Below are 19,590 nucleotides of genomic sequence, written 5' to 3'. Positions count from 1 at the left end.
AGGTAATTGTTCAAATTTTTATTTTGATGCACAGTATGAGAAATGAACTCTTAAATCAACTGAATTTTATGGAAAATGAAATAGCAAATAAATTAGACCCATGTTAAAATAGAAGGTCAGTTAAATGTCCAATCTTAAGGATATAACAGCCACAGGTAAGCTTCAATTCTATAGTCTTCGTTCAGGAGGTCAAAGTCTTTCAAACACAACTTTACTATGAACTGCTCCAGAGCTCAACAGCATATGGGAATGCTTAACAGGGGAGGTGATCAGGGACACGTTTCCTGCAAGAATCATAAAACGTACAGTTAAGAAAACAAAGGCAACGGTGAAAATGAAAAGCATGATTGTAACCAAAGGTCTATATTAAATACAAACACAGCTATAATCCTACTTTTACTAAAACCAATTTTAAATGTGTAAACAGAATGTTTCTACCTCACAATTAACATCCCTTAATTATTGTATTAGTAAGAGGACAGAAAAAATCTGTGGAATGTGAAGGCCTGTAGGTATTCAGCAGTTCTCAGCTTCTCATCCAAACAACCTACTTACCAAATATGTATTCTCCAGAAAATGGTTAATTCATGTTTTTAACCAATACGTTAGTGAATTTTACTAAATTAGTCAAAGATGGTTGGTTCTCTCCATCAGAAGTTGTAAAATGACAAGGCTTTGGGGTTTCTAAATTAAAACCTCTGGATCACTATTCTAAATGAACAAAAACAAATGCCAATAGATAAGCTGGTGATGGGGTTGGGTAATTCACTGAAGTATGCCAACAGTACCTCTCACACACCTGTGATGTTAAACTTTTATTCTCTGGTGACCATACATAGCGAATCAGGAAGGGGGCGTGGTAGGGATACTAGCGAAATTGTTTACTTAATGACTGTGGAAACACTGCTTCTAGAGGCAAACACAACACTTAAGAGAAGCAGAAAAAGCATAAAAACAGATCCAGAGAGTACAGCATACTGGGATCATACAGAGATAAACCTTCCAACCTCGGTAGCTTATAGGAGTATGACCGAAGGATGTCAATATAGAAAAAGTTATCAAGCAGCTGTCACAAAGCACTGATCTGAAAAATTAATTCCCTGGAGGTTAATAATGAGTTTGAAAAGAAGTACATAGCCCAGTATGTTTGGGAAGGCTGAGTTAAACAAAATTACTCATGTTTCTTTACTGCAAATTACTCAGAATTTCTAATATATTTAAAAGACACTTAAACTTTGAAAACAGTGATATCAGATCAAACGAGGTACTACAGTTTATATTTCAAATGTGGTTGAGGGTGCTAAGGTATTACAAAGATTTCTGAGGGTGGGTGCAGCTATGTGACCTTGCTCCCAAGTCAGAAAATTTTACTTATAGAACTCAGTTTCCTTTTGCTGTCATTCTGCTAGAAGACAACAGAAACTGTAACTGTATTTAACCATCTGTGGCGGCACTGCTTCCAGGAAAACTGCGTCAGCTTTTCCTTCCCTCACTATTTTTCCAGTTCAAAATATGAGTGCTCCTTATTACCCTATCCTCCCAATACCAGGAGCAGAGAATCTAGATCTTCAGCCCAGTCCTTTCCACTCACAACAGTAGATTTGAATAGCATTTCAGCTTTTCTCTCCACATCCAAATCATTATTTTCTACTCTTTCCTTCAATAGTAAGAGGATAGTTGCCCTTCATAGAAGAAAGCCAATGAAAGGAGTGCTGCAGGATTCTGCACAAAGAACTTAAGTCTACTTAGGGCATACTTTCCTAATAACATTCCTACCTCCCTCCTGTCCTCCTCTTGTTCTCCAGATCCAGCAGCTGCTGGTGGACTGCACCCCTCTTCTGCATCGATCATTTCCTCTCTATGAAACTCCTCCCACTTACACACACTGAATTTTCACAGTAATGACCCACACCTCCTCTAGTTACTATCCCACTTCTCTGCTCCCATTCACAATACACTCCCCGAAGAAGCAGTCTACATACATTTCCTCCAACTCCTCTTTTCCCAGCCTCTATCGGATTTACTTCAGACTTTTGCCCCCTCTATTCCACTAAAACTGCTCATGAAGACTACCAACGACCTCTGTTGCTAAATCCAGTTTTTAGGATCAATTTTCAGTCCTTATCTTACTCGACCTATTTGCATCATCTTGGCAGTTGATCACTCCTCCTCCCCAAATACTTCCTTAATTTGGCTTCTGGGACACACATTCCCTTGGTTTTCCTCCTACCTCAGTGGCACCCCGCACCCCCCAACCTTAGAATTTTGTATTATGGGAAATTTCAAAAGTATGTATAAAAGTAGGGGCTGTATAATGAATCCTCATGTATCCATCATCCAGTTTAATAATTACCTATACTTCACAATCCTTCTTAGTGACCCTTGATGGTTGCTCTGAATCTTCCCAAACTTATTACTGGAATTCTCAAGCACTCAGTCCTAAAAAAAAACCCTTTCCCTTCTTTAGCTACGTTCACTCTTTTGGGGACTCAATCAGTCTCATGGCCTTATATAACACGTACAGGCTGACAACTCCTAAATTTATAACCACAGCTCGAACTTCTCCCCTGAACTACAGACCCAACTATCCAACTAACTGCTTTCTCAACAGACATCTCAAATGTCCAAAATGGAAAACCCCCATCTTCCCCCTCCCAAAGCCTTCCTCCACCTAAGAGAAACTTTATTTTTCTCAACAAAAACCTTGAATTACATGCCCCAGTAGTTATTTTTCCTTTTTTTTGGTTTGTAACTGTTGTTTTGTTTGCTGGAAATTTCCACGTTTTATTCCTGAACTAAAAATGTTTAATACTGTCATGTTAAAACACAATTCAGATTTTTCTGACGAAATTTATTTAGAATTTTCTTTTTTCTTCTCTATCCTTGAAGAAATGGAAGTGTGTTTAACGTATTGGAGAAATGTGGCAATTATTAAGGTGCTCTGAATAAAAACCTTATAAGACACTCCCCCCACCTCCCAAACACCCTTGAATTATCCAATCCCTTTCCTCACAGACCTTATATCCAACCCATCATCAAATCCTGCCGGCTCTACCTTCAAAAATAGACCTATTATCAATCCCTTCTCACCACCTTCATTCACCTCTGTGTACTGGTTCAAGCCACCAACCCCTTCCCTCTCCCTGAACTTCCACTAACAGGTAAAATAAATGGTTTTCATAACTACTAATTAGCAATTAGTAGTTAATTTAATTAATTAAAATTATTAACTGAATCTTCACATGTTAAGATTTCTCTGGCCACTTCATCATTTTTGTGTGAATGAGTTTTTAAAAGAATTTTCATCTTAAAAAGCTGCTGGAGGGACTTCCCTGGCGGTCCAGTGGTTAAGACTCCATGCTTCCACTGCAGGGGGCGAGGGCTCAGGGAACTAAGATCCCACATGCCACAAGGCACGGCCAAAAAAAAAAAAAGAAAAAAAAAAAATGCTGCTGGAATAGGAATATGTAGGGAACTCTGCATATTATGTACTTAAGAATGTATATATGAAAAAGTGTACCCAGGACAGAAAATGACTGAAGCCAACTCATCCTGGTAAACAGACATCAGTTCTTACTACTACACGCCCACCCCCAAGTTCTCTGGTTTTTGACCTTCCCAAGCCTGGCTCTTTATGCGCCCTTTCAATCTTGAGGGCTACCCTGTGTTACCCACACCCTTCTCCCCACCTAAGCTTTTCTGGCTTAAATCTAAGAGTTGTGATTACATATTTTAAATAACTTGCAAAATACTGTTATCTAAACAAAAGAGCTCCACTTCCCATCAACTACAATTATCAAAAATATACCTATTTTTTGTTTCCATGTTAATTTTCCTAAGAAATGTTCTTTAAAGTGTTACGATACCTTGGTGCTGCCTTGATGATGTTGTCCACACGTAGAATCACCTCTGCTGCTTCAGCTGCACTTAAAAGAACTTGTCGCTTCACTTGGAAACTTTCTGTTATACCCAGCATTGCCATATCTCCAATGGTACCTTCCTTCATATCTGGAAAGTATTTACTAAATAAACAACTAATCTTAACAACTAAAGTATCAAAACATATCTAATGACCTAACAAAATTAATCCTGACTTATAAAAAATAAGATTACAACTAATTACTCAATTTAGTTAGAGCATTCTCATCAGACTATCACTCAAGGAAAGCCTTTTAGAAAAGTGGAAGGTCAACTATTGATCATCTACATCAATGGAGAGTAACTATGTCAAATAATGAAAAATTTATACACAACACTATATCACCCATCTTTCTCTATCTACAAATAAAACTGCAGAAAATTTGCTCATCACTGAACACACCATGGATTCTTAAGAACTGGAAGAGAATTCAGAAGTCATCTACTTTTCTTATTAGAATCCCCCTTCACCTTCTGACAGATTATTCATTAAGCTCTCTCTTGTCCAGTGGCAGGATTATCTACTCTCTAAAACTGTTCCTTTTATGTCCTAGACATTTTGTTGGGAAATTTTCCAATCTGAATTAAGTCTTTTTTTTGGCCATTTTTATGTTATGTATCAGAGATCTACTCTCAAGAATGTCTCAGAATAAGTTTACTGTGAGATTAGGAGTTAATACTGATTATAAGAGATACAGTAAAGTTTACACTTACTTGAGAATATAAGTACTGTTTTTATATATTTAAATCCTACAGTCATTATATAACAAACAAGTTAAAAATCTTCTAACTAATGTTACACCCCCTCTTAGGGAATAATAAAATTTTGACAGTGTAGACATTATGAAGTTAAACATTTTTCTAGAATGTATAATGGCTATAAAGGCAAGGGTCACAGGAACCTTTTATATGGTTATTATGAGAATTCATCTTTTTTAAAAAATAAAAAAAATAAAAGAACCTGGTCAAGAGTTACTCTGAACAACTACCACAGGAGCTTCCCTGGTGGCGCAGTGGTGAAGAATCCACCTGCCAATGCAGGGGACACGGGTTCGAGCCCCGGTCCGGGAAGATCCCACATGCCACGGAGCAACTAAGCCCGTGTGCCATAACTACTGAGCCCCCGAGCCACAACTACTGAGCCCATGTGCCTAGAGCCTGTGCTCCGCAACAAGAGAAGCCTGCGCACCTCAACAAACAGTATCCCCCACTTGCTGCAACTAGAGAAAGCCCAGCAACGAAGACCCAACGCAGCCAAAAAAAAAAAAAAAAGACCACATGGTCCCAATTAATTTCTTACCCAGTCCAGCAGTTGTATTGCCTTCACTATGGGCCGCTCGGAGCTGTGCCACCAGATCTGCACTGTCATAGCCTGCATTGTCAGCTATGATAGTTGGCAACTATGAAGTGAAGAAGACATGGTAACTTTTCTACTAAAAGAAAGTTAATTTACTAACTATAAGAAAAGCTTTCTAAAATTATACATTTAAAAACAATGTAGGCTTCCCTGGTGGCGCAGTGGTTAAGAATCCGCCTGCCAATGCAGGGGACACGGGTTCGAGCCCTGGTCTGGGAAGATCCCACATGCTGTGGAGCAACTAAGCCCATGCGCCACAATGACTGAGCCTGCGCTCTAGAGTCCGCAAGCCACAACTACTGAGCCTGCGAGCCACAACTAATGAAGCCGATGTGCCTAGAGCCCATGCTCCGCAACAAGAGAAGCCACTGCAGTGAGAAGCCCGCACACCGCAACGGAGAGTAGCCTCTGCTCGACACAACTAGAGAAAGCCCGCGTGCAGCAACGAAGACCCAACGCAGCCAAAAATAAATAAATAAAATAAATTAAAAAAAAAAAAAAATGTAAAATCTGCTTCCTTTTAATTACTGCTCATAAAGAAGATAAACTCCAAAATCAAATTTAAGCAGTGTGAACCAATTCTTAAAGCCAAGAAAGTTAAGTATTTTCTGCCCAAGAGAGAAGAATGGATTCATTTAAAAACCATCAATACCTACAAAATTTAAATTCAAGGCTCTCTTTTTCATTAACTTACCATTCTCAGTGCTTTAGCATAAGACTCCATTGCAACGGCTTCTTTGCCCGGTGTTCTACTCGCAAGCTGTGTCACAGCATGAGCCATCAGCATCTCAGAACAGCCTACAGATTAAAAATCCAAGAACATATCATTATGCTTAGTTGTCTCCAAGACACTAAATTAGACTTCCCTTAAGATATATTAAGCATTAACAATTAAGTGCAAAGGCAATATGAAGTTCCTATAAGAAACATTAAAGCCAAAAGCCACTACTACACTTCAAGAAATAAAATATGTTCAATATTTTTCAAATGCTTACCTCCTCCATAAACTGTTCTAGAATCTTTCACAGTTTGGGCAAGAACACAAAGAGCATCATGCAAAGATCTTTCTGCTTCATCTAAAATTTGTTGAGTGGCACCACGCAGAACAATGGTGCAAGCCTCACCTAAAGTTAAAAAAATAATAATATTCTTATGTGACAGCGAACACTTAGTTATAAAACATAAAAGTTTGCCTTCTATTACTTATATAGGTTATACTCGGTTTTGAAAGCTGACATGTCTTCCATTGCTACCTTCTCTTTGCTAACAATCCACATTCCTAACAGTTCGAAGCTATCTAAAACAACTATATTGAATATGCACTGTTCACAAACACAAAGTTAACATGAGGCTGCCCTCAAGAGATTGAAACTAGAATTTCTCAAGAATTAAGACATATATTCTAGTAACTATGGTAACTAGTAACTGTTTCTTTCACTTCAAAAGAGCCTACCAAAGATTTAGGAACCTATACCAGGATCTACATAATCACTCACCAAGGGCTACCCCAGAAAAGTGAATCAGTTTGTCTTCTCCAATCATGACTTCCTCAATAAGTTTGCAACTTCCAAGCTTCACTAGTTCTGGGTGGTCAAAGGTAGACGCAATTTCACCACCTATGCACAAAAATATACATTAATTAAATGCACAACAGGTTTAAAATTTGTTTTCTAACAAGCAGTAATGAATAGAAAACACAATATTTAAGTTGACTGCTTACTATACGCCAAGCACTCTGAAGCAATTCATACAAACTAATTATTTAATCTTCACAACAACCCTAATAAGACAGCCTTCATTTATCACCCCATTTAGAAGTGGTAAAACTGAGGCAAAGAAATGTTTAGTTGCTCATCCAAGGTTACATAGCTTGAACAAATATGAAGCTGAAATTCAAATACAAGCAATCTGGCTTCAGACCTATATGCACACACTGTGTAATAATACCACCTCAGTTGAGATTCTGACATTTACCTTTAAGCCTGAATTTAAATTCAGATTCTCTTCTGAATTCAATCTAGAACACCAGTACTCCTATGATCCAATATCCCACAACAAAACATGAAAATATTTGACTAATCTTATTATATCAACAGATGTACTGACACTAGGAACTGCTTAAAATCGTGAGCACCTGGGCCTAGAAAAAACGGGAAATGTATACTGAGGATTTCCCAGAGCAAACTTAATGAGAAGTCAAAAAACTATATTCATTTTATTCCTTAGGTCTTATTTTTATTCCTATTTTCCCTCCATCTTCCATGCTATAAACATTTCCTTTCCTGGTTCTTAATTAAGCAAAAGTTAGGTTTCAATTTTAAAATCCTTTTCTCAGACTTCCCTGGCAGTCCAGTGGTTAAGACTCTGCAATTCCACTGCAGGGGGTATGGGTTCAATCCCTGATCGGGGAACTTAGATCCCGCATGCCACACGGCTTGGCCAAAAAATAAATAAATAAAATTAAATCCTTTTCTCTAGCTCATTACTCTCTCTTTTAATAGATTCCCTCAATCATCAACCAACCCCTTTCCCTACACCTTACTGATAAATCTGCTGAATACTTGATGCTTTATTTCTATTTTACAATTAATTTATAAAAGGGACTCAGGTCTTCCCAAGTCTACTAATTTACACTCATAATCTGTATAGCTGAAGCTCTTCTTACTTTTGGTTGGCAAATTCCTGAGACTGCTTTGTGTCTAGACGTGAGACACAATAGATGTTTGGGACATCATATCCCCCAAATGAGACCAATTTGGCTTATGAGAATTTTCACTTATCCTACACTCATTCATGTGCACCTGTTAAAAAATATTTCTAGACATTTGCAAGAAGCAATTTCACACATCTTGACAACAGATGTTACTAAGGATGGGAGCCACCATGGAGTCTACTTCACAGCCATACAGTTTGGTGAGCTTGGTACAGTTAATTTTCTTCTAAGTGTATGTGGCAATTTCATGTTATCAAGTCCTTATGATATCAACTTATCCCATGAATGTGCTATCATTCACAGTTCTTATGTCATGTCTTTAATTCTGTTGCATTAAGGGAAGAATTAAGTAAACATAAGCATCATAAGTTTTACCACCTTAAGCAACAAGTATGCAATAACTTTTAAATCAGGTAAACCCACTTCCAAATAATTAATGAAAGTAAAATGTCTCTTTTTAGGTCAGAACACTATGCTTCTCAAATTATTAAAAATGGCTTAAGAAGTTATTTTGAAATGAGACCAATCCTACTATCTACTTGGTATAGTTTAATTTCTCTAATACACACAGCAGTTCTGAACTGAATCTGATGTTCCTAGTGGCTTTACATCTAAAACCCCACTCTCCTTAATTCTCACTGCCAGATAGCAAGCCAACTTTCCAGCCTATTCATTCATTTTCAAGCGCCTGAAAATTAGAGGATAAAGACTGTTATACTTAGTTTTTAAGGGCTATTTAGAGGTTACTTTAAAAACCATTACTAAAAAAAGTGAACAACTGCACTCTATGTCACTTTGATGTAAACATATCTGTAGACACACTTTCTAGTCTATACTGGGATTATAAAACTCATATACCTCTACTGAAGGATACTGGAGTAAACTAACTTTTCATCATACACTGCTGGAATGTTTCACACTTATTCAACGTTTATTACTTTCATAAATTTTAAAAAATTAACAAAAGCAACGCTTAAGTATTTGACCCATTGTCTGGCATATAGTTAAATGTTCAATAAAGGTTACTATTCCAACTGCACTATCACACAGGGCACAAAGCATTCAACTACTCACTTAGCACTAAAATTAAATGAATAAACTAGGTAAGACTTAAGACTCCTTTTTTTTGGGACTTCCCTGGTGGTTCAGTGGTTAAGAATCTGCCTTTCAACACAAAGGACGCGGGTTCGTTCTGCGGTCGGGGAACTAAGATCCCACATGCCGCGGGGCAACTAAATTGCACTCCATGAACGAAGAGAAGCCCGTGTACCGCAACAAAGATCCAGCATGCCGCAACTAAGACCGGACGCAGCCAAAAAAAACCCAAAAACCAAAAAACAAACAAAAAAAAGACTCCGTTTTTTTAAGCTTCAGTTTATTTAGACTATGTTTAGAACAGTAGTCCTGTGGGTTTGTGAGAAAAGATAGTATCTTTAAAACAACATAGCAAAAATAAACCTACACCTATGGCAAAGCTGGCATTTAACTTGGTATATTAAAAATAACGTAAAGGGGGCTTCCCTGGTGGCGCAGTGGTTGAGAATCCGCCTGCCAATGCAGGGGACGCGGGTTCAAGCCCTGGTCTGGGAAGATCCCACATGCCGCGGAGCAGCTGGGCCCGTGACCCACAACTACTGAGCCTGCGCGTCTGGAGCCTGTGCTCCGCAACAAGAGAGGCCGCGATAGTGAGAGGCCCGTGCACCGCGATGAAGAGTGGCCCCCGCCTGCCGCAACTGGAGAAAGCCCTCGCACAGAAACGAAGACCCAACACAGCCAAAAAAAAAAATTAAATAAATAAAGAATTATTTAAAAAAATAAAAAATAATAATGTAAAGATATCAAAAAGTATGTCAGATTTCAGAATAACTTTAGATTCTAGGATCCTTAAGGGAATCTCTTTGTCCTCTTAGCAATGAGTTAAATACACTAACACTCAGTAAATCCAAGAGTAATTATTATGTTAGAAATTAATGCCTTTTTCCCATACCTGTGACAAGAGCAAGGCGTTCCACACCTGCAAAATCTGCATGCTCAATAGCCATAACACCAGCAGCACCAAAGAGCTGTTCAGGATAATTATAAATTAATTGCCTATAAATAAAATATGAAAAAATATTGTTCAAAATGGTTACTTCGCAAGATAAAATACATTAGACTAAAAAACATGAAAATATTTTTACCTCACCAGTAATCAAAGAAATGCAAATTAGAACAAGGTAACATTTCTTACTTATTATTGTATAATACTTTATAAATTATACTAGTGCATCCATGTTAGTACTGAAAATGGATATTGTTTTTTATACTGCCATTGACAGTATAAAAGGAACCAATAATTCTGAAAAACAATTTAGCAGTAATGCATCAAAACCCGTATCTATGGGCTCCCCTGGTGGCACGGTGGTTAAGAATCCGCCTGCCAAGGCAGGGGACACGGGTTCAAGCCCTGCTCCAGGACGATCCCACACGCCTCGGAGCAACTAAGCCCATGTGCCACAACTGGTGAGCCCATGCTCTAGAGCCCACAAGCCACAACTACTGAAGCCCGCACGCCTAGAGCCTGTGCCCTGCAACAAGAGAAGCCACCACAGTGAGAAGCCTGTGTACTGCAACGAAGAGTAGCCCCCGCTCGCCGCAACTAGAGAAAGCCCGCACACAGCAACAAGATCCAACGCAGCCAAAAATAAATAAATTAAAAAACAAATTTACTAGAAAAACCAAAAAACAAAACAAAACCCTTATCTATGTTTATATGCTTTGATTCTACTCCTGAGACTCTACAGCAAGAAAATTCAGATATTAATTAAATGAAGATATGTGTAAGAATTTTTATACAGAAGAACAAAACTTTCCAATATCTGTGAAGAGTGTTTGTGTAAATCTCAATTTACCAATTATGAAAATTTTGTAATTTTAAGTAAAATATATATACTGTTAGGTAAAAAAAGCATGTTATAAAAGTTTATACCATATGATCACACTAGATGAAGAATTGAAACAACATACACACACACCACAAATCAACTTAATAAAAGAATTTCTGGGAGAATTCTGTTCCTTCTTTATACTTTCATACCTCCCAAAATGAGCAAATGTTACTCATACAACAGGAGTAAAAAGGACACCTGTTTAAAAGTTTGTAACTTAAATAAAGCCAGAGAAAAAATGTTCATACCTAGTATAAAGCACTGCTAAGCAAAATGTGCCGTATCAGAATCATAGATCTCATAGAAGTTTAAAAACTAGCTTTTTTTCTTTTTTTAATCAATTAATTAATTTATTTTTGGCTGCGTCGGGTCTTCGTTGCTGCACGGGCTTTCTCTAGTTGCGGCGAGCGGGGGCTACTCTTCTTTGCGGTGCGCAGGCTTCTCATTGCGGTGGCTTCTCTTGTTGCAGCGCACAGGCTCAGTAGTTGTGGCACGTGGGCTCTAGAGCACAGGCTCAGTAGCTGTGGCACATGGGCTTAGGTGCTCTGCAGCATGTGGGATCTTCCCAGACCAGGGCTCGAACCCCTGTTCTCTGCATTGGCAGGCGGATTCCCAACCACTGTACCACCAGGGAAGTCCCTAGTAATTAACTTGTAAAAGCCCACACACATTTGGCTTATAACAATTATTTTCCATCAAATGGTAAATCTCTCTCAAAGTTAACTACTGCCTTTTCACTGAAATGCCCTGTTTCTCTTGGTATTTTTCTCCATTCAAAATAATCCATAGGGGGCTTCCCTGGTGGCGCAGTGGTTGAGAGTCTGCCTGCTAATGCAGGGGACACGGGTTCGAGCCCTGGTCTGGGAAGATCCCACATGCCGCGGAGCAACTAGGCCCGTGAGCCACAACTACTGAGCCTGTGCGTCTGGAGCCTGTGCTCCGCAACGAGAGGCCACGATAGTGAGAGGCTCCCGCTTACCGCAGCTAGAGGAAGCCCTCGCACAGAAACGGAGACCCAACACAGCCAAAATAAATAAATGAATAAATAAATAAATAATAATTAAAGGTGCTAAAAGAAAAATAATCCATAAAAACCTTAGATACTGAATATTAAGAATACATGGGGAAGGTTTACACATATTTTCTTCACACAAATTAAAGATAAGCCCTAAAACTCTTAATACTTTTCACCTCTTCATCCTTGTTTTATTCCTCTGCTACCATTAGCTTTTACGTACTTCAAACCTCCATCATTTAATGTGGAATTAAATCTCTCTTACAAATACAGGTATACTACAGCCCAAACTAATAATATAACTGCCAAAACAGGAAACAGTTATTGTTGACACAAAAAGGTTTAATAAAGTATATTACCATAAATTTTCACTAAAATCATTGTAAGGCAAATGCCTTGCTGTACAATTTTATTTACATTTGGAAAAAAATACTTCCTAAATAACTAAATTCAATATAAAAGAATTTTCCTACATCTTTGCAGAAAACAATCCTTTCTTGGATTGTTATAAATACTGTTAGCACAAGCATACACAGACCTGTTAATAAAGCAATTTATCCCATGCTTTAGAATACGTTCAACTTTCTCCTTCATTTTTTCCTTTTCTGCATGTTCTATTTCGGCAACTTTTGCTGTAGAATCAACTCTTACCCGGGAACCAAATATCTAAGACAAAGGAAAGCATAAAAAATAGCATCACTTCCCTTACTCGCAAGTTTCATAGCATATTTAAACTTTTTAATGTAAATACACCAAAAACTATGCGTGCATGTGTGTATGCATGCGTACAATATAAATATATATTCATGTATATAATCAGAAGGTAAGAAACTATATAAGAATATATATAAATATACATTCATATGTATACAAACCCTATAAGGGTTTTTTTTAGTGCAACTGACTATCAGCCCAAGTTTACAGCAGCTAGCAATTATAATTCCAAGAAATGTAGTTTAACGTACCTTAATTTTGTCTGTATCCATACCAGTATTTGCAATAAGAATTTTAGCATTTTCAATTCGCTTTGGTTGATTTACTCCAATTTTTTTATCCAACAGAAAGCCTACAATATAAGGATAGCATTGTATTAAATATTTCAAGGCTGTGTTAATAAATCTTTTAAGGTAATCTGCTGTATCAAATTACTCTTTCAAAGAATGCATTTAAGTCCAATTCATCAAGCTCCTAGAACCTAAAAATATTCCACTAGAGCAGTGACCATAAGAATCAATTTAGCAGATCATTTAAAAAATAAAATGCGAAACAGAAAATGTGAGCACAGTAGAAATATTAAGAGTAAACAGAGCATTTTTGTACAGCAACCTATATTTCAATACAAATTAATTTTTTAAAAGAGAGTCAATAGCATTTTGAATCTTTTGTCTCAGAGACACATTACATTTGCAGGTGTGTGCGTTGCAATGCAAAGCTGTTAAAGTCCACTTTCATTAGCTTAAAACCAACAAAAAAGAAAACAAGCTGTGAAAACTCAGATACACAGGGTATTACTAGAGATGAGTGAACTTTTTAAACACCGAGGCTGGTGATAAAATGAAACGTCATGGACAGCAGTCAGACAAACCTGGCCCCAATCATGCTCATGCTGCTTACGGGTTATGTATGAAACCTTGGACAAATAGTTCAACCCTAGCTACTCATCTATAAACAAGAATATCACCAGCGGCAGAGATGCTAGCTACCAGCCTAGGGCCCTGCTGATTTGGAACTATCATACGAACTAAGTATTGTGTATCTCTCCAGGCTTCTTTTAGATACATACATAACTTTTACCTTATTAAGCCATTATCACCTTGGGTTTTCTGCTCTATTCAGCTGAACTTAATTCTCACTCACTGGATCAACATCATGAGAAACGAATGATATTTTAAGTAAAATTCCTATTAGAATGCCTGGCACAGAGCAGACATTCAATGGTAGCTATCCTTGTTTTAATTATCTTTCCCTACCACCAACCCCTATGAGAAATGCTATACAGCCCTTACATATAAATTCAACCAAGAATATTTTCAGAATTGTTACTCCTGTGAAAGAGACAAACAACATGCATTTTTGCAACAAAACCCAGACTCCAAATCACTAACTGGTAGAGCAGAAACTGTAAAGCACCATTTACTCCGTTTTTTCCTTCTCTGTAGAATAGAACGCCTATACTTTGTACAGTTTATTTTGTGAATACACTGTGAAGATGCTTTGAAAAATCCACACTCTAAGAAAAAAACATACTATTATTAAGGAAATCGCAGCTGCTAACTCATTTCTCACTCTTCAAGAACACCAGAAACTATATTCTCAACACCTGCCAACTAATTGGTATGACCTACCCAGACCCTTCCTAGAGAATACATGTAATCCTGGAAAAAGTGCCATTTGACAATAGCTGACTTGTAGTAAAAAAAAAAAAAAAACTACTTCTCTTTATTAGAGACTAACTTACTTCATGGTATAAAGTAAAACCTAGAGGTTATCAAAGAAATGCTGGGATAGTATGAGAAGATCAAGGACACTGTCAATATAACAAATGAATTAAGATGACAAAAATGGTTGCAATATGATTTGTGTCCTTAAAGACAAGTTTTCTGGCTTTGCAAAGTGTCACTAGTCCTGACTAACTAAAAGTGGATTCACTCAGTACTTAGCTTTCAACAACTGGTCAAGGCTTCTTTTCCCGTATTCAATATGTACATACCTTCATCTAAATAGGAATCTGCCAGACTTCCTCCTAGCTTCTTGATGACATGAATTGCCTCCAGATTACCAGAGCCTTTCAGTCTGAGAACGGCTTCCACAGCTAACTTAGTAAAGTGGTCTTTGTGATGAGTAAGAAGTTTTGAAGATAATGTTGTTCCTGCAATGTTCATTAAATCTTGACGGAATTTAACTTCGTCAGAACTAAAAAAGCAAAACAAAACAAAAAACAAGAAACGAACAAAAAAACTCAGGCCGGTTCTTAAAACGCTTCTCTGAAAGTTATCAACCCTGTTTTACTTCTCAAAATTTATCCAGATACTTGTTTGTCAATAGACTTTCACCTCAACCAGTCAGGGCTCTAAGTCACATGAAAAAAATTAAACCTTATCAGTAATCAAGAAATACAAATTAAAGGATACTATTTTCCCCACCAAGCTGGCAAACTACCAAAAGAGAAACACAAGCAAACAAAAATTTCAAGAACATGGGAAACGAGGCATTGTTGTACAGCTAGTGGGACTGTAAATTAATGCTAGAGCACTACTTGTAAGGTAAATAAAATTGCCTTTAAATACATACATATCTTTGGACCCAGCAATTATACTTACTTTTTTAAGTAACAAGTCTGTCACAACACTATAAAGCTAAAAATTGTTGAAACACAAATCTCCAATTACAGATAGGTGAATTATAGCAGTCACATAATCAAATGCATACCTCTACTAAAACTAATATTACAGAGAACACTGACACCTAGAAACTGTTCTAGTTATTCAACTAGGTTAAAGAGGCTAAAAAACCCTCTATACAATACTATTTATTTTGTTTATTGTGATTATACGTGCAAAAAAAACCCTGGAAACCCAAACTTTAACTTTAGTTACTACCTCTTGGGGGGTAATGTGGGGTTTTTCTGGTTATTATTGAGTCAGGATGAGCCAACAGAATCATGTTTGTGTATGCTTTTTACTGCTCTCTAGACTTCCTGCATTGAGTGTGTTTCGAAAAGAACATTTAAACATTAAATGTTTGAAACAGTAGTATTTTGGTATACCGACCCATGATCAACTGCAGAATTCAACAGAGCCTGTCTTGCCGCCTTTGTGGCTTCTCTCCAACCCGCAATAATGGTCTGTGGATGAATCTTTTTTGCAATTAAAGATTCTGCTTCCTATTAATAAACAGTGGAAGACAAGCATGAATACTAAATCTGTAGTAAGAACCTGATTACTTCTGATACTCAAAACCACAGTAGAAAAAAAAACCCCAGTAAGACGAAGTTGAAGTTGCTCAGATATTCTTACCCTTAGCAATTCTGCTGCTAAAACAGTAACAGAGGTAGTGCCATCACCAACTTCATCATCTTGAACCCTTGACATATCTAGGGGGGAAAAAAAGCTAGTTATTAACTCATTTACATTTGATTCTGCTTTTTAAATTACTCCTTGGTAGCTTATCTAATTCTCCAAATATATCCACTACCAATCTAAATCTCACTTATCTAGGTTTCCTCACCTGACAAATTCTTTGAACTTTTCAGCCTGAAATACAGTAGTTTTACCATCATTAAGTACATGGCACTCCAGAAGATTGTATTTTTTAAAAAATTTTACTGAAGTATAGCTGACTTACAATGCTGTGCTAATTTTTGCTGTACAGCAAAGTGGTTCAGTTGTACACATATATATATTCTTTTTCATATTCTTTTCCATTATGGTTTAATGCAGAATACTGAATATAATTCTCTGTGCTATATAGTAGGACCTTGTTGTATATCCATTCTATATATAATAGTTTGCATCTGCTAATCCCAAACTCCCAATCCATCCCTCCCCCCAGCCCTTGGCAACCACAAGTCTGTTCTGTATATGTGAGTCTGTTTCTGTTTCATAGATAGGTTCAACAGTGTCATATTTGATTCCACATAAAAGTGACAGTATATGCTATTTGTCTTTCTCTGACTCACTTCACTTAGTACGATAATCTCTAGGTCCATCCATGTTGCTGCAAATGGCATTATTTCATTCTTTTTTATGGCTGAGAAATATTCCATTGTGTATATATACCACATCTAGAAGCTTGCATTTTAATAACAATACTAATCAATTAAAAAGTAAATAATCAATGAATCGAAAGGACAGTCAACACAGCCTATTTAAAATTGTTTCCAAATGTTAACAAAATGTCATCCTCAGACTCACCAACTAAAACTTTAGCAGCTGGATTGTCCACACCAATGTTTTTTAAAATAGTTGCACCATCATTGGTTACCATAAGAGAAGCATCTCGTCCACTGCTTAACAGAATTTTGTCCTAAAAGGAACATATTTGGTTCAAGTTAAGATATAAGTACATCTGGAAGAATGCACAGATTCATCAGTACTCTCATATACTGCTAATGTGTAAATACTCTGGATGGTTATTTGGCAGAATCCATTTAAATTTTTTCATTGCATACAGCCCCCCCAAAAGCAAACCTTGGTGTCCTAACCTTTGTCTACTCCTAAAGACAGCAGAAGAACAGAGAGACATGAACAAGGTTGTTCCGATACTGTAACAGCAAAAGCAACGGACACAAACTAAGGGTCCCTCACAATACAGTAATAAATACAAACTATAAAATAAGCAAGATACAGAATACTATTTGACAGTCAGAGAGGAGGCAGTATATCTATTTATACTGAAAGGAATTAAAAAAGCCAAGCTACATAAAAAGTACATACAAATAATATCTATCACGCGACAAAACAATGTTATTATTACAGGGAGAATATATAAAATAATATTTTATAATACATAAAATATCTGTACATCTACATAAAAATAAAGACATTGGTTAGATTTATATCCAAATGGTAACAGTGTCTGTCACTGGGGAGGTGAGTGGCACTGGGGATAGTGATCGAGGGGACTTTAGCCATATGGGTACTGTTTTGATTTTTAGTAAGGAGTATATATCCATATCTTAACTTTTACAATTAACAGTTAAGTTTTAAAGATAACAAAGCATCCAAAAGAAGTTTTTATATCTCTAACGGCTCTAAAACAACATTAAAAACTTAAAATTCCCTGTTTTTCTTACCATGCCCTTGGGTCCCAACGTGCTCTTTACCAAGTCTCCAATAGCAATGGCACCAACAAAAGAAGACTGGAATAAAAATCAGAGATGGTCAAAATCAACTTCACAGTCTTAAAATTGTAAATAAAAACCAAAAAACTACTGTATCTTTATAAGAATGAGATAAAGGCTTACCAGACGAGCTGTCTCTGCTCGCTCTTCATCAGCTCCAGCCTTGAAGATATTAACAGGTGCAAGGGAAAGGGACGCCTAAAAAGGAAAACCAAGACTCAGTTTGAATACCAGTATTCTTTAACACATATACTTTGATGCCTTCCACTACACTTACAAGTAGATACCTAAGAGAAAATTAATTTACAGCCCAGGGTACTTTTTTAAACAAATGAAGCTCTCCATCATCGGGGCAGTCATTTATTTAAAGCGGAAGGAGGGACTTAGGTGACACTGCATTTTGGATCTCTAAGCGCTTCAGGAATAAAAATTCTACCCCAAAGAGATCGACTGTAAGTATGGCGAGACCAAAGATGGCAAAGATGATTTTAAACTAAGGATAAGGCAGGCAGGGGTGGTAGGCCACTCGCGCGACGACGACCGCCAGGAGGACGAGGGAACGCTGCGGCCTCGCTGCCATCTTCGCCCTCTGGCCGCTCCAGGCTCCGCCCCGAGAGGGAGGACGAAGCCCGTCTCGCCGACCCGCCCGGTGCACTAGAAATTTCTTCGCTTGGGGTGAGCTCCGAGCCTCGGGGTTCTGGGGCTGTGGAGAGGCCGAGTCACAACAAGATGCTGGCCTTCAGGCCCATGCCTCTCCTGCGGGCCCGGCGCAGGCCACACGCCGCGGCCTGCGCCACGTGCGGCGAGCCCGGGGACAGACACAGGGAGCCCGCGGCGCTGGGATACAGATGAGGCAGCGGACGGCGGGGGACGGCCGAAGACGGCCGAGGACGGCGGGCCTTGGGCAAGGGCCTACAGGGCCAGACTCACCATGGTTCCGAGGAGTTCAGCACACACAACGACCCTTCACCAGCTCGCGCCCCAGGCCGGAGGAAAGACAGGCCGGAAGTGACGCCACACGCTCTGCCGCAGGGGGCGGAGCCCCGGCCAGCGCGCCGCTCGTCCTGGCACCGCCCTTGGGGGAAGGGAGGGCACAGCGTTTGAGGGGAGCCCCGCGGTTCGCAAAGGCTGCTCGTCCCGCTGGAGGGGCGGGGCCTCTGCTGGCGCTCCGCTCCCTTTGGAGGCACCCGCTGGGGACCAGGAAGGGGAGAGCTGGAGATTTTGCGTGAGGCCCACAGGTTTGGGAGTAGAACTCACCAAGGTGGGAGGGACGGTGCGCTGTGGGTGTTGCCATAGCAACGGAGTTCTTTCTCGCACGTTTAATTTTTCTTTTCTCATATTTAACCTTTAAAAAATGTTGCTTTAAAGTACTACATGTACAGAGTTTAAAGTGTTGTATACTAATGTAATGGGGTGGGGCAGGCACGTGGCTGTTAGCCACTGGTAGCAGTCCCGCTCAGCCATTGGTTGACGTCGCAGGGGAACCCCCCCCCCCTTTCAAGGTCCGCTAGCTTTGCGATTAAAGTCATTATTCCCTGCCCCAACAACTCGCCTCCAGATTTATTGGCCTGTTGTGCAGCAAGCAGAGCGAGCTTGGGCTCAATAACGCTAATAATGGAAAACATAATTCACCAACCGCATTAATTCCTCTCCTCAGAAGCAACCACTTTCAACTTTTTGAGCTTTTTAAAACATTTACCATTATATTCCTAAATAATATTTTATTGCTATTTTAATTTTAAACATTATTTATTAAGATGGAGGAAGACATATTTCTTTTACTGGATTGTAAAACGCTGTTCTCAATTGGACTGTCCA

General features: G+C 38.5%; 1 protein-coding gene across 1 annotated transcript; it reads right to left on the bottom strand.

Moving 5' to 3' along the window:
- Positions 1–3: 3 nt before the first annotated feature.
- Positions 4–18,800, bottom strand: CCT2 (chaperonin containing TCP1 subunit 2). The gene is made up of 16 exons (XM_059936476.1): positions 18,703–18,800; positions 17,896–17,970; positions 17,725–17,790; positions 16,844–16,955; positions 15,947–16,023; positions 15,701–15,813; positions 14,641–14,843; positions 12,896–12,996; positions 12,469–12,596; positions 9,976–10,079; positions 6,772–6,891; positions 6,271–6,399; positions 5,970–6,073; positions 5,219–5,318; positions 3,867–4,008; positions 4–284 (listed from the first exon to the last, which is right to left on the bottom strand). The coding sequence occupies exons 1-16, from the start codon at positions 18,703–18,705 to the stop codon at positions 254–256; spliced, it is 1,608 nt and encodes a 535-aa protein (XP_059792459.1). The 5' UTR covers positions 18,706–18,800; the 3' UTR covers positions 4–253.
- Between the last annotated feature and the right edge of the window lie 790 nt (positions 18,801–19,590).

Source organism: Balaenoptera ricei, chromosome 10 (genome assembly GCF_028023285.1).
Source record: "Balaenoptera ricei isolate mBalRic1 chromosome 10, mBalRic1.hap2, whole genome shotgun sequence".
Lineage (NCBI taxonomy): Eukaryota > Metazoa > Chordata > Mammalia > Artiodactyla > Balaenopteridae > Balaenoptera > Balaenoptera ricei.
Note: the sequence above shows the minus strand (reverse complement) of the source record. Positions and strands in the feature narration are given on the sequence as shown.

What these genes read in the sequence shown, in the direction of transcription:
- CCT2 (XM_059936476.1), bottom strand. An exon ending in AGCTGCTAAAGTTTTAGTTG is followed by an intron (nt 16,024 to 16,843) that starts GTGAGTCTGAGG and finishes TTTCCCCCCTAG; the next exon opens with ATATGTCAAGGGTTCAAGAT. An exon ending in ACGCCTTGCTCTTGTCACAG is followed by an intron (nt 6,892 to 9,975) that starts GTATGGGAAAAA and finishes TTTTGTGCATAG; the next exon opens with GTGGTGAAATTGCGTCTACC.